Source organism: Urocitellus parryii, chromosome 1, assembly GCF_045843805.1.
Source record: "Urocitellus parryii isolate mUroPar1 chromosome 1, mUroPar1.hap1, whole genome shotgun sequence".
NCBI classification, from domain to species: domain Eukaryota; kingdom Metazoa; phylum Chordata; class Mammalia; order Rodentia; family Sciuridae; genus Urocitellus; species Urocitellus parryii.
In genome coordinates this window covers 188,448,338-188,461,829 of record NC_135531.1, presented here as the reverse complement: position 1 = coordinate 188,461,829, position 13,492 = coordinate 188,448,338, and the positions used below count along the sequence as shown (strand labels likewise).

General features: G+C 34.1%; 1 protein-coding gene across 1 annotated transcript in view; it reads left to right on the top strand.

Annotated features, from left to right (window-relative positions):
* Positions 1–13,492, top strand: part of Map3k2 (mitogen-activated protein kinase kinase kinase 2) — a 74,106-nt gene that overhangs the window by 47,657 nt on the left and 12,957 nt on the right. Inside the window, exons 8-12 of the mRNA XM_026388763.2 lie at positions 5,904–6,034; positions 7,023–7,102; positions 9,014–9,081; positions 9,248–9,340; positions 10,032–10,238. Of these exons, the coding sequence (XP_026244548.1) occupies positions 5,904–6,034; positions 7,023–7,102; positions 9,014–9,081; positions 9,248–9,340; positions 10,032–10,238 (579 nt within the window). The remainder of the gene's footprint in view (positions 1–5,903; positions 6,035–7,022; positions 7,103–9,013; positions 9,082–9,247; positions 9,341–10,031; positions 10,239–13,492) is intronic.

Genomic DNA, 13,492 nt, shown 5'->3' with positions numbered 1-13,492 from the left:
ACATGTATAGCAGAAATAGAAATATAATGGCTAAGGTTGTGGCTCAGTGGTAGAGCGCTCGCCTAGCATGCACAAGGCACTTGGTTCCATCCTCAGCCCCACATAAATGTAAAATGAAGATATTTTGTCCACCTACAACTAAGAAATAAACATTAAAAAAGAAAGAAAGATTGGAATATGAATGATCAACAACAAATTTGGGCAAGTGGGCTTCCTGGGGGATAAGGAAGGAAATGTGTTCAAGGATGGGCACCCGAAAGCTTATCTGCAGTATTTTTTTAAGCTATGTCTTGGGTACATATTTGTGGGGTTTTTTTTGTTTGTTTTACCTTTTTTGTTTGACTGATAAATTTCATAATTAAAAAACCATATATTCCTATTTTAATGAAAAATTTTAAAATTAGGAATAGATACTGCATTTTATCTAATGCCTTGTCGGTATTTATTAAAATATCATTTTATTTCAAAATCTGGCTCTGTTTTCTAGTATAGTATGTAAGATATGCATAATGTTTTTTGAACAAATGAATATCTATCCCTCTCTCAATTCTTCTATATCTAAGTCCAATTAATTCCAAGTTCTTCTCTGAATACTTCACCCTTCAATAAACAATATTACCACACACAAAAAAAATTAATAATAAATAAATAAGTAGAATAGAATAGAATAGAGGGACTGGTTGCAGTAGCACACTCCCTTAGTCTCAGCAGCTTGGGAGCCTGAGGCATGTGTTCCCAAATTCAAAGCCGGTGTCAGCAAAAGCAAGGCACTAAGCAACCCAGTAAGACCTTGTCTCTAAATAAAATACAAAAAACAGGGCTGGACAATTCATAATAGCTAAACTGTGGAGCCAACCTAGATGCCCTTCAGTGGATGAATGGATAAAAAAAAATGTGGCATATATACACAATGGAATTTTACTCAACATTAAAAAAGAATAAAATCATGGCATTTGCAGGTAAATGGATGGAGTTGGGGAAGATAATGCTAAGTGAAGTTAGCCAATCCCCAAAAAACAAATGCAGAATATTTTCTCTGATATAAGGAGGATGACTCATAATGGGGTAGGGAGGGGGAATATGGGATGAATAGATGAATTCTAGATAGGGCAGAGGGGAGGGAGGGAAAGGGAGGAGGCAGGGGATTAGCAAGAATTGTGAAATGTGATGGACATCATTATCCAAAGTACATGTATGAAGACATGAATTGGGTATCAACCTACTTTATATACAAACAGATATATGAAAAATTGTGGTATATATGTGTAATAAGAATTGTAATGAAAAAAAAGTACATGTATAAAGGCACAAATTGGCATGAACATACTTTGTATACAAAGATATGAAAAATTGTGCTCTATATGTGTAATAAGAATTGTAATACATTCCATTCTGATGTCATGTATTTAAAAAAATAAATAAACAGGGCTGGGCACGTGGCTTAGTGTTCTAATGCCCCTGAGTTAAATCCCCAGTAAACCCTCCCCTCCACACACACAAGATAAAAGAAAAGAGGGGGAAAAAAGTACTTCTAGTATATTAAAATTAATAGACTAGATTCTTAAGTTTCTAAAACTTTCTGTAAGGTCTTAATTATTGAAGAATGCAGTCACAATAAAGATTGCCAAAAAATACCACATTTTGCCTTTATTATACTTTCTTATTATTCAGTTTTTACTTACCATTAATAATATATTGCTATATTTTTTTAAAAGATAGACTCAATATCTTTATTTCTTTTTATGTGGTGCTGAGGATCGAACCCATTGCCTCATATGCATGAGGCAAGTGCTTTACATATATTTATCAGGAAAATGCTTTAATTATATAAATAGAATAGAGTTATAACCCCAGCCCCTGTATTGCTACAATTAAGGTTATGATATAAAGAAATAAAGATCCTATGTGCTGTATCATAAGGTGGCCTTAGTAGGGCTTGGGAAAGGCAGATGTGTTTTTTCTTTTTTTTTCCAAAATATTTATTATCTAGCATATCTGAAAATGACCTCAAGAGTTTGATGGATTATTTACATATCTGTTCAGAAACTATCATTCACCAAATTTTCACCTTGTATGTCAATAAGCCTAATGGACAAACTATTTAGTTTAAACAGCACTCAGATGTGTTTTTTCTTTTTGGTACTGGGGTTTGAACCCAGGGGCACTTAACCACTGAGCCACACCCCCAGTGCTTTTTTTTTTTTTTTTTTTTTTAAAGATAGGGTCTTACTGAGTTGCTTAGTGCCTCACTAAGTTGCTGAGGCCAGCATTGGACTCACCATTCTCCTGCCTTAGCCTCCTGAGCTTCTGGGATTACAGGCATGTACCACCAAGCCTGGTGGCAGGTGTGCTCTTAACTCTTCAGTTCTATGTGTTGTCTTCAGTTTGTATAAAGTGTTGATAATGTGCATTTTTTTTAAAAAAAGATAAAAGCATTTCATTATTCAAAACTACTGATATGTGGTCATTAAGGATAGCATGAGATTATGTATTTGAAGGGCAAAAGTAGAAGAGGACAAAAGGACAAATAGGGAGGAAACAGAAGAGTGGGACAAAGCAAAAGATTTGATTAGGATACCCCATTTACAATAGCCTCAAAAAAAAATAAAATACTTGGGATACCTCTTTCATTAAAGATGTGAAAGATCTATACAGTGAAAACTAGAGAACCCTAAAGAAAGAAATAAAAAAAAAACCCTTAGAAGATGGAAAGATCTACCTTGCCCTTGGATAGGCAGAATTAATATTATCAAAATTACCATACTACCAAAAGCACTATGCAGATTTAATGCAATTCTGATCAAAATCCCAATGGCATATCTCATAGAAATAGAAAACGCATTCATGAAATTCATCTGGAAAAATAAGAGACCCAGAATAGCTAAAGCAATCCTTAGCAGGAAGAGTGAAGCAGGTGGTGTCACTATACCAGACATTAAACCATACTGCAGAGCAATAGTAACAAAAACAGCATGGTATTGGCACCAAAACAGACTGGTAGACCAATGGTACAGAATTGAGGACACAAGAGACTAACCCACACAATTACAATTGTCTTATATTAGACAAAGGCACCAAAAACATACATTGGAGAAAAGATAGCCTATTCAACAAATGGTGCTGGGAAAACTGGAAATCCATATGCAACAAAATGAAATTAAACCCCTATCTCTCACCATGCACAAAACTCAACTCAAAGTGGACCAAGACCTAGGAATTAAACCAGAAACTCTGTGTTTAATAGAAGAAAAAGTAGTCCCTAATCTTCATTATGTGGGATTAGGCCCCAACTTCCTTAATAAGACTCCCATAGCATAAGAATTAAAACTAAGAATCAATAAGTGGGATGGGCTCAATCTTCTCAGCAAAAGAAACAATCAGTGAGGTGAATAGACAGCAAATCTTTACCAATCACACATCATGTAGAGCACTAATCTCTAGGGTATATAAAGAACTCAGAAAGCTAAGCACCAAATGAAACAAATAACCCAATCAATAAATGGGCCAAGGACCTGAACAGACACTTCTTAGAAGAGGATATACAATCAATCAATAAATATATGAAAAAATGCTCATCATCTCTAGCAATTAGAGAAATGCAAATTAAAACTACTCTAAGATATCATCTCACTCCAGTCAGAATGGCAGCTATTATGAAGACAGACAATAAGTGTTGACAAGGATATGGGAAAAAGGCACACTTATACATTACTGGTAGGACTGCAGATTGGTGCAGCTAATATGGAAAGCAGTATGGAGATTCTTTGGAAAATTGGGAATGGAGCCACCATTTGACCCAGTTATCCCTCTCCTCGGTCTATACCCAAAGGACTTAAAAACAGTATACTACAGGGACACAGCCACATCAATTTTTATAGCAGCACAATGCATAATAACTAAACTGTGGGAACCAACCTAGATGCCCTTCAGTAGATAAATGGATTTTAAAAAACGTGACATATATATACACAATGGAATTTAATGCATTAAGCTGATATTTTAAATTCCTTTTAAATTAAAATTGTACTGAATACCTCAGTCTTATTCTACCAATAAGTATTTTTGTTGTTTGACCTTAGTGCTAGCATTAAGGGGGGAAAAATCAGCAATTGTCTAGAATTACCAAGAGTGCATTAGCATGCCCATTGCTAACAGAGGTTAAGAAAAATGGGCTATCAAGAAAGGAGATGGAGTGCTGGGTGCAGTGGCACACGCCTGTAATCCCAGTGGCTTGGGAGACTGAGGCAGGAGGATCCGGAGTTCAAAGCCTACTTCAGCAAAAGCGAGGCACTAAGCAATTCACTGAGACCCTGTCTCTAAATACAATACAAAATAGGGCTGGGGATGTGGCTCCAATGGCCAAGTGCCCCTGAGTTCAGTCCCCAGTACCTACCCCCTAAAAAGGAGGAATTTTCATAGTCTCTTTTCTCCCTATTTCCTTTTAGTAGTAGAATATGTCAGTCTTTTATAACCAATGATATGTGGAAGAATAAAAATATTAGGGTTCAATTTGTTCCTTTGGCTATTAGTTGTTAACAGAGCCTCAATCAACCCTGACTCAGATTGAGCCCCTAAACATTTTACAGATAAGTGTGGATTTGGTAATTATCTTGCTTTCTTTCTTACTAACAAGTGCTGGCATATACTTAAAATGACCTGTTTACACAAAGATAAAGCTTTTTTGCTAGTTTAATTTCAAAAAATTATAAGGTGAGGGAGAAATTATATTCAGAAACAGCATTATTTCCAAAGAACCACATTAAAATAAGATGGATTTTTATCTGATAAGAATTGTGATTAATTAAAGGACTATCTTAAATGGAAGCCAGATTTCTCCATTTTTCTACACTACAAAGAAATTTAAATTCCAGGAATATGGTTTGCCACACAGACTTAATTTTACGTGCCCAGAAATATAGTCCAGGATTCCAAATTTAAAATACCCTAATATGGACTAAATGATTTAAGAAGTAATCTCACTTAAGGTATCTAAAGAGGAATGGAAAGAATATCATGGAGACAAATGTGGATAGCATTCATTTGTCATGAATTATTTTATCACCAAAACATTTTTGCAAAAAGGAGAATTAGTCCCATGTTTACAAACTGGGAAACAGGTGCATGATGATCTTGTAACTTTTCCAATGCCACTCAGCTGGTAAATAACTTGAACCAAGATTAAACTAAGGTCTGACTCCATGCTTTCACTACATTATGATGCTTTCCACAAGTTATGTAAAAAGTTTACAAATATGAATTATCTGCAATAAATTCAAAAGCGGTGGTATTTATTTAGCTAAAATTCCATCTGGCTGGGGTTATGGCTCAGTGGTAGAGTGCTCACCTAGCATGCTTGAGGTACTGAGTTTGATCCTCAGCACTACATAAATGTAAAATAAAGATCTTGTGAAAAAAATTCTATGATATATCATCAAATATAATGTAGTTGTCAACAGTCAGAAGAGCACCTGATAAGTATAAATGGATATCACAGTAAGGTTAATAATTAAAGTAGAGTGGGAGTTTAGAATGGTTGTAAGAATATCTGAAGTTTTACAAACATGAATGTTCTGATAAATGTTAATAAACACTGGGTTTCATTTGCTTAAATTATTTTGATATAGTTCAGAAATACAGCCTATTTAGTATTTTTTGGTACCGGGAATTGAACCCAGGGATACTTTGCCACTGAGCTATATCTTCAACTATATCTTCAGCTATATCTTCAATTTTTTGAGATGGGAGTCTCACTAAGTTGCTAAGGCTGGCCTTAAACTTGTGATCCTCTTGCCTCAGCCTCCCAAGTTGTCAAGGTTACAGGCATATGCCCAATTAGCCTATTTAGTTATACTCCAATTTTTTCCTTCTGATATTTATAAATCACATAATTTTCTTCCTTTCAGGTCCCACTAATAGAGATAGAAGCTCTCCTCCCCCAGGATACATTCCAGATGAATTGCACCAGGTAGCCCGGAATGGGTCATTCACTAGTATCAACAGTGAAGGAGAATTTATTCCAGAGAGCATGGACCAAGTAAGCTGAAGTCAGATGTTATTTTTCATTTTATTTAAAGGGATATTGGTAAGAGTCAGTGTGATTTGGCAAGTATCTGAGTGTGTGTGTGTGTGTGTGTGTGTGTGTGTGTGTGTGTTTTCTCTTCTCCAATCCTGTATCTTTCTTTTTTTTTTAATTTTTAAAAAAAGTTTTTTTTAATTTTCTTTTATTCTGCTGCCTTTCCTATCCTCTACTATCCCCCCTCCCCTCCCCTCCCCTCTTCTCTCTCGACCCCCTCTACTGTAATTCATTTCTCCCCTGTATCTTTCTTAAGTGAACAAAATCATTTAAATAAACAAGAAACTGCACATTAACTTGTATGTGCCTTTATGTATTGAAGTATACAGAAAACTGCTGAAAGGCTACCTTTCCTAATATTGCTTACCCATAAATGAATGAATAAATGCATTTGTTTTTAATCCCAGGGATAACTAGCATTCAGATTTTTTACATTAACACTTGAAAGAACAAAATTACAAATATTTAACTTTATGAAACTGAGGTTTGTGAACTTTTTATAACTTTTTAAAAATAATTCATTATTAAAATGTTTTTATAGAGTTGCTATTATTTTCTTAACATTGGATGTTCACACTACTGCAGTAGTAGTCACTGTGTAATTAGTCTCAATTAGGGTGGGGCCATCATTCAATTTTCAGTAAGTAAAATTATATGAAACATTTTAGCTTTAATTATTTTAAAGGACTATTAGGGAACTTTGAAGTAAGCCTATCTGTGCAAGACATTTAGAAATGAATAACTCTGGAGAGTGACTGCTATTGGGTATGGTTTCTTTTGAAGGTAATGAAAGTGTTCAAAAATTGTGGTAAGGGTTACACAGCTGTACGTATATCAAGAGCCATAGAATTATGCCCTTTAAATGGGTTAGTTTTATCTCAATAAAATATTTTTTTAAGACTTTTGGTTGTATCAGATTGAATCATGATGGAACTCTTTATTTTCCTAGATGCTGGATCCATTATCTTTAAGCAGCCCTGAAAATTCTGGCTCAGGAAGTTGTCCATCACTTGATAGTCCTTTGGATGGGTAATGTCAATTGTAGTTTTGTTTTTTAATACATATGAGTAATATACACATATACACAGCATGTAGAATTATCAATAACTCTTTGTACTACATTTACGGGAATATAGTTAATTGACATTTGTTCTTACTGATGGTGAATGAAATTCTTTATAGTGCAGATAAATCCCTTAACCTCATGGAACTCAGTGTTATTGGCTAAAATGATATCTGATGATACTGTTTTAAGTGTTTCTGCTTGCCAAAGATGTGTTTGAAGCCAAATGCAAACTTAGAATTTATGTGTGCTTATTTTTAAAAACTGTACTTATGAAACTTATCATATTTTTCTTTTTTAATTGATTTTTTTAAATACATGACATCAGAATGCATTACAATTCTTATTACACATATAGAGCAGTTTTTCATATCTTTGTATATAAAGTATGTTTACGCCAATTCATGCCTTTATATAAATGTACTTTTTTTGCATTACAATTCTTATTACACATATATACCACAATTTTCCATATCTCTGTTTGTATATAAAGTATGTTGACCCCCAATTCGAGTCTTCATACATGTATTTTGAATAATAGTGTCCATCACATTCCACCATCCTTGCTAATCCCCTGCCCCCTTCTTTCCCTCCCACCCCTCTTTCCTATCTAGAATTCATCTAATCCTCCCTTACTCCTCCTCCCTACCCCACTCTGAGTCAGCCTCCTTATATCAGAGAAAACATTTGGCATTTGTTTTTTGGGGATTGGCTAACTTCACTTAGCATTATCTTCTCCAGCCCCATCCATTTACTTGCAAATGCCATGATTTTATTCTCTTTTAATGCTGAGTCAAATTCCATTGTGTTTATACACCTCATTTTTTAAATCCATTCATCCACTGAAGGGCATCTAGGTTGGCTCCACAGTTTAGCTATTGTGAATTGTGCTGCTATAAACATTGATGTGACTATGTCCCTGTAGTATGCTGTTTTTAAGTCCTTTGGGTATAGACCAAGGAGAGGGATAGTTGAGTCAAATGGTGGTTCCATTCCCAGATTTCCAAGTAATCTCCATACTGCTTTCCATATTGGCTGCAGTAATTTGCAGTCCCACCAGCAATGTATGAGCGTACCTTTTTCTCCACATCCTCTCCAAATTTAATATATTTGGTTTTGGAGATTTCTTGAGTTGCTTCCCTGTTAGGATTATGTTCATCCTGGCACCAGAAATAACTTAAATTCTTTAATTGTGGCTTAGTATGTTGGTTGACATTTTAAAAATTCAAATACTTTTTGTGTAATACAGGGATGTGAGCAGGATCAAGTAGCAACTGTGAATTTTTTGTTACAAATGTGTACTCTTCTGGTTGTAATTGGACATTGTTCTTGGTAGTCATACTGTATCACACAGTCAGTATTAAAATCTTCACTTATTTAATCCCTAGAATTGCTTTATGAATTTTTTTATTTGGTTTTAGGGATCAATTGTCTATCTACGTGAAACTCTTGTCTGTGTCAGTGTCTACCTGAAGATAGACATTTAAGAAAGTTAGGGAAGTAGTAATTAGAAAACTATATAGTGAATACTATTTGGAATGTACTCTCCTGAATGCTTACATAGGTGTGTGTGTGTGTGTGTGTGTGTGTGTGTGTGTATTTGATGAGTTTGAAATTATTTTTTTTGTATAGATGCAAAAATGATCTTGGTTATACAGAGCTTGGACTGATAGGTGTTTCTAGATAACTATGATTCCAAAATGCATCATTCTTACCACTATATAGGTTAATTTTAAAAGCCATATGCAATATACATTTTCCTATATGTATCAAATAAATGTTTGTAAAGACCCACAAACACACAGATATAGCTTAAATATTTTTTACATTTTATTTTAATATTTTCTTTAATTTAATGTGACATTTTCTGTTTATAGAGAAAGCTATCCAAAATCACGAATGCCCAGGGCACAGAGCTACCCAGATAATCATCAGGAGTTTTCAGGTTAGACTATATGAATTCTAAATATTTAAATATTTATGTTACAGTAATGTTTTAGCAGGGGAGGAGAGAGGGAAGATTTTTGAAAAATCAAAAATTTTGTCAGTATACTTTTCATCATTAGAAACACTTGACTTTTTTGTGATGTAGCTTTCTTATGTCTTCACAGACTATGATAACCCTATCTTTGAGAAGTATGGAAAAGGAGGAACATATCCAAGAAGGTATCATGTTTCATATCATCATCAAGAATATAATGATGGTAAGTTTCTGGCAGTTAGATCATAACACTTTGGAAAAATCTCATATATAAAACTAAATAGAAAATGTTAGGAAAAAATTCATTTGTGTAATATATAAATATTGTTTTTGAATCAGTTTTCTGGTTTTAAAAAAAGCCTTTTTAAGGAAATTGGGTCATAACTAAAACTATAGTTACATTTTAGTATTGTTTCTAAAATGTAATAATACTTATCTTTCTTTCTTTTAAAAGGAGTAATTTGACAAATTCCATGATTTAAAATATAGAATTACAATATACAATAAAATATGGGGGAAAAGGAATAATTTTAAAATGATTAATTAGAAAATTATTCCTTTATGATAAAATTCATACATGTATTGTCCATTTTAGGGGAAAACTACCTATAAACTTTTTAGTTTTTGTTTTGTATTTTAAAATCATTGGAAATGAGAATAAATTATTTTTTTTATCCAAAAATGAAGGGCTTCTATTTTGTAGTTTATTTTGTGTATGTGCATGTATGTACATAAGTTACTATTTGAATTTATGTTTAGATCCTAATTTTTTTTTAACCCCACAATTATTGCCATTTCAGTTCTTTAGCCTAGTTACCAGAAAAATGTCTGTTTCCTACCATATAAATTTTAAATACTTTAAAACTAAAACATATTAACAGAAGGAATAAGTTAATTCTGTTTTCATTTTGTAGGTCGAAAAACTTTTCCAAGAGCTAGAAGAACCCAGGGGACCAGCTTCAGATCTCCTGTGAGTTTCAGTCCTACTGATCACTCCTTAAGTACTAGTAGTGGAAGCAGCATCTTTACCCCAGAGTATGATGATAGTCGAATAAGAAGAAGGGGAAGTGATATAGACAATCCTACTTTGACTGTAATGGACATCAGCCCACCCAGCCGTTGTAAGTAATAAAAATTGTCATAGTGAAATGTATAGTAGAACCTTGCAGAATTTTATAATATTAACAGGAATAAATACCAAATGAGTATTCATGGTAAGACAAGACTTTTCAAAGGAGATCATAATGGGAGTTTCTAAAAATGGCCGGAATGTCTGGTGTAATAATGGTATTATTGCTGATTTCTCTTGTTAATTCTGTCCTTCATTTTTATTAGAAAAAATGTTATCAGCTATTCAATTTGTCATCTGTTCCATTCCATATATCCTTGTCAAGTTCCTAAAACTGAGATTTCAAACATGATCTCTAAGATATAGTCTAATGGGATAAATGGTATATAGAGAAATAAATATAGTATTGCATTTAGTGTAGATCTAAGACCTGAGTAGAAATTCACTAGTTAATGAAGTGACATGTATAAGAGGCCATGACAATTTGAAAATTGAGAGTAATTCATATTTGCTAATGTGGAAGATAGCTTACTTTAAATCATAGGAATGGATTATAGTGGTAACTAAGGCTAGATTTTAAAGTATTTGGACTTTATCAAAGATTCATTCTTAAAGATATTTATTGCAGTAAAATTTGTATGCTATGAATTTCTCCCTGTTATGCTAGTGTTGGCATACTTTAGTTTTTATGTCTATAACCCCACACTATGTTGTTTTTTCTTTGCTTTAGACAGCTGTATTTAAAGTGATAAAAAATAAAAGAATATCCTTAATATCCTTTATATATATACCATCTGTTTATCTATTTCTATAAATCTTTGTTTATATAGATTTAAGATGCAGTCAAGTATCAGATTCCTTTTTCCTAGAGAATTGCGTATAGCTGGGTGGCACACACCTGTAATTCCAACTATTTGGGAGGTTGAGGCAGGAGGATTTCAAATTCCAGGCCAGCCTGAGCAATATAGCAGGACCATGTCTCAAAATAAAAGAAGGGCTGGGGGTTTAGCTTAGTGGTAGAATACTTGTCTAGCCTGTGTGAACCCTAAGTTCAATCGTCCCCCCAAAAAAAAGAAGGAGGAGGAGGAGGAAGAGGAGGAGGGGGAGGGAGATTATTTGCATTTAAACTTTCTTATAAAACAAGTCTGTTAGCAATAAATTCTTTTCAGCTTTTGTTTATAGAAGTCTTTTTCATTTTGAAATATTTTTGTTTTCCTGGGTATAGTGTTCTGGGCATTATTTTTGGGTTTTTAAAAAAATTTCAGCACTTAAAAGTTATCTCTCCATTTTCTTCTTGTTTACATACTTTATAAGGAGAAATCTGCTATAATCTTGTTTTTGTCATACTGTATACAGTGTGCTTCTCTATACATCAACTCTGCACCACGACCACCCCCACCCCTGTTACCTGTCCCCCTAGCAGCTGCTTTTAAGATTTTTCTTTTGGTTTCCAAAAGTTTGAATATGGTGTGTCTGGATATATTGGTATGAGATTCTCAACTAATGTTCTTTCACTGCAGTTTCCCTCAAAAATAGTCTGATATTATCTCTTTAAATATTTCTTCTATTCCATTTTAAATTTTTCTTTATTCTACTACCTATGCAGTAGACTAATTGATAGTGTCTTATACATCTTTGTGCACTTGAATTTACAAACATTCTCTCTTAGTTTGAAAAACTTTTATTGATCTGTTTTCAGATTCATGACTCATTCCTCAGCCCTGCTGAGTCTATTCTTTTGAAGGATTTTTTTTTAATTTCAAGCATTTTCATTTGACTCTTTTCTTCAGTTTTTATTTCTGTTGAAATTCTCTGCCTGTTGTTAGCTTTTTTTTTTTAATTAGAACCTTTAACACTGTACTTTTAAATATCCTGTCTAAATCGCTTAAGTCTTGTATTAATTGATTTCTCTTTTGATTTTTTTTTGTTTGCTTTTTTGCATCTTATAACTTTACACTGAATGCCAGATAATGGAGACTGAGGTAAATATAATTTATGCCTGGAAATAGACAGAACTATTCTGCCTAGGCAATTACTGTGGGGGATTGATTGGTCTAGTCAGCTGGGTTTAGATTTGGTGGTTGCTGGTATTTCTATTTACCACTGACTTCAAATTCCTCTAGAATTACCTTGTATTGGTTTTCTAGAGGGATTTTCTCCATGGTGATGCTCCAGTCTCAGCTTTTGGCCTTCCTTTTCAGAGAGAGAAGGTCTATCTGTGCTCTCACTCCTCCCTCAGCAGTACATGATGCTACTTGTTAGCATATTATAGGAGAGGCAGGATAGAGGGCTGAGAGCTGTCCCATGCAGATTCCATCTTAGGCAGGCTCTAGTTCTACAGTTCTCAGAGATGGGTTTTCTCCATGATGGTTTCTAGCCCCTCCTCAGGGATAAGCCCCCACCCTTTTTTTCTTATTCACCTCATCTGTGGGTGATGTTTCTTGCCTCCCTTTCTTCCAACAGTTTAAGGTTTTTACGTCTTAGGGGAGAAGAGCTGAAGAGAGTAACAACAGTGCTCATTTTATTCTTCAGGTCTTAACTTACAAAAGGAGGCTTTCTCTGGTCTCTAGCTCCTATGAGTGCATGGAGATTGTCTATGGAAAAGCCTGAAACCACTTTATGTCAGGATCTCGCTAGTGTTTGGTATTCTCATGTAGCCCATGCTTGTTAAAAGTGAAACTGAGTTTTTCTTACCTGCCATTGTGGATCTTTCTGCCCCTCCACAAGTGTGCCAGTGCTTGTGTTCCATCTCTCCTTGGAGGTGCTTATTTTTCCTCCAATTTCAGGCTGGAAAACATTCCAACAGGTTCAGTAAAGGTTATAATTTTGTAGGTTACCCAGGATACTCTTGTTGTTAGGATGGAAACAGTGCTCCTTCCAGCTTTTGACACTGTAGATAGAAGCTGATAAAGTAATTATAAATATTGCATTGATAAAAGTTAGAAATAGTGAATCTTATAATCAGTGGCATCTTAGATTCAGTGAAAGATGCTGTCACATTTGTAATTGGGGGAAAAATCTTATTAGAAAAATAGAAGTTGTAGATATGAATCTTATTTGGATTTAGAATTTTTTAAAATTTTTATATATTTACTTATTTATTTTTTTATGGTGCTGAGGATCAAACTCAGTGCCTCTTGCATGCAAGGCAAGCACTCTACCACTGAGCTACAGCCCCAGCCCAGGGTTTAGAATTCTTAAAAGAGAAAATATTTGAAAAATAGTGACCTTAATGAATTTGGATACTCAAGATTTTTGCTTATATCCTAGCATGTTCAATGAAGGGAAGCACTATCCACAATACTC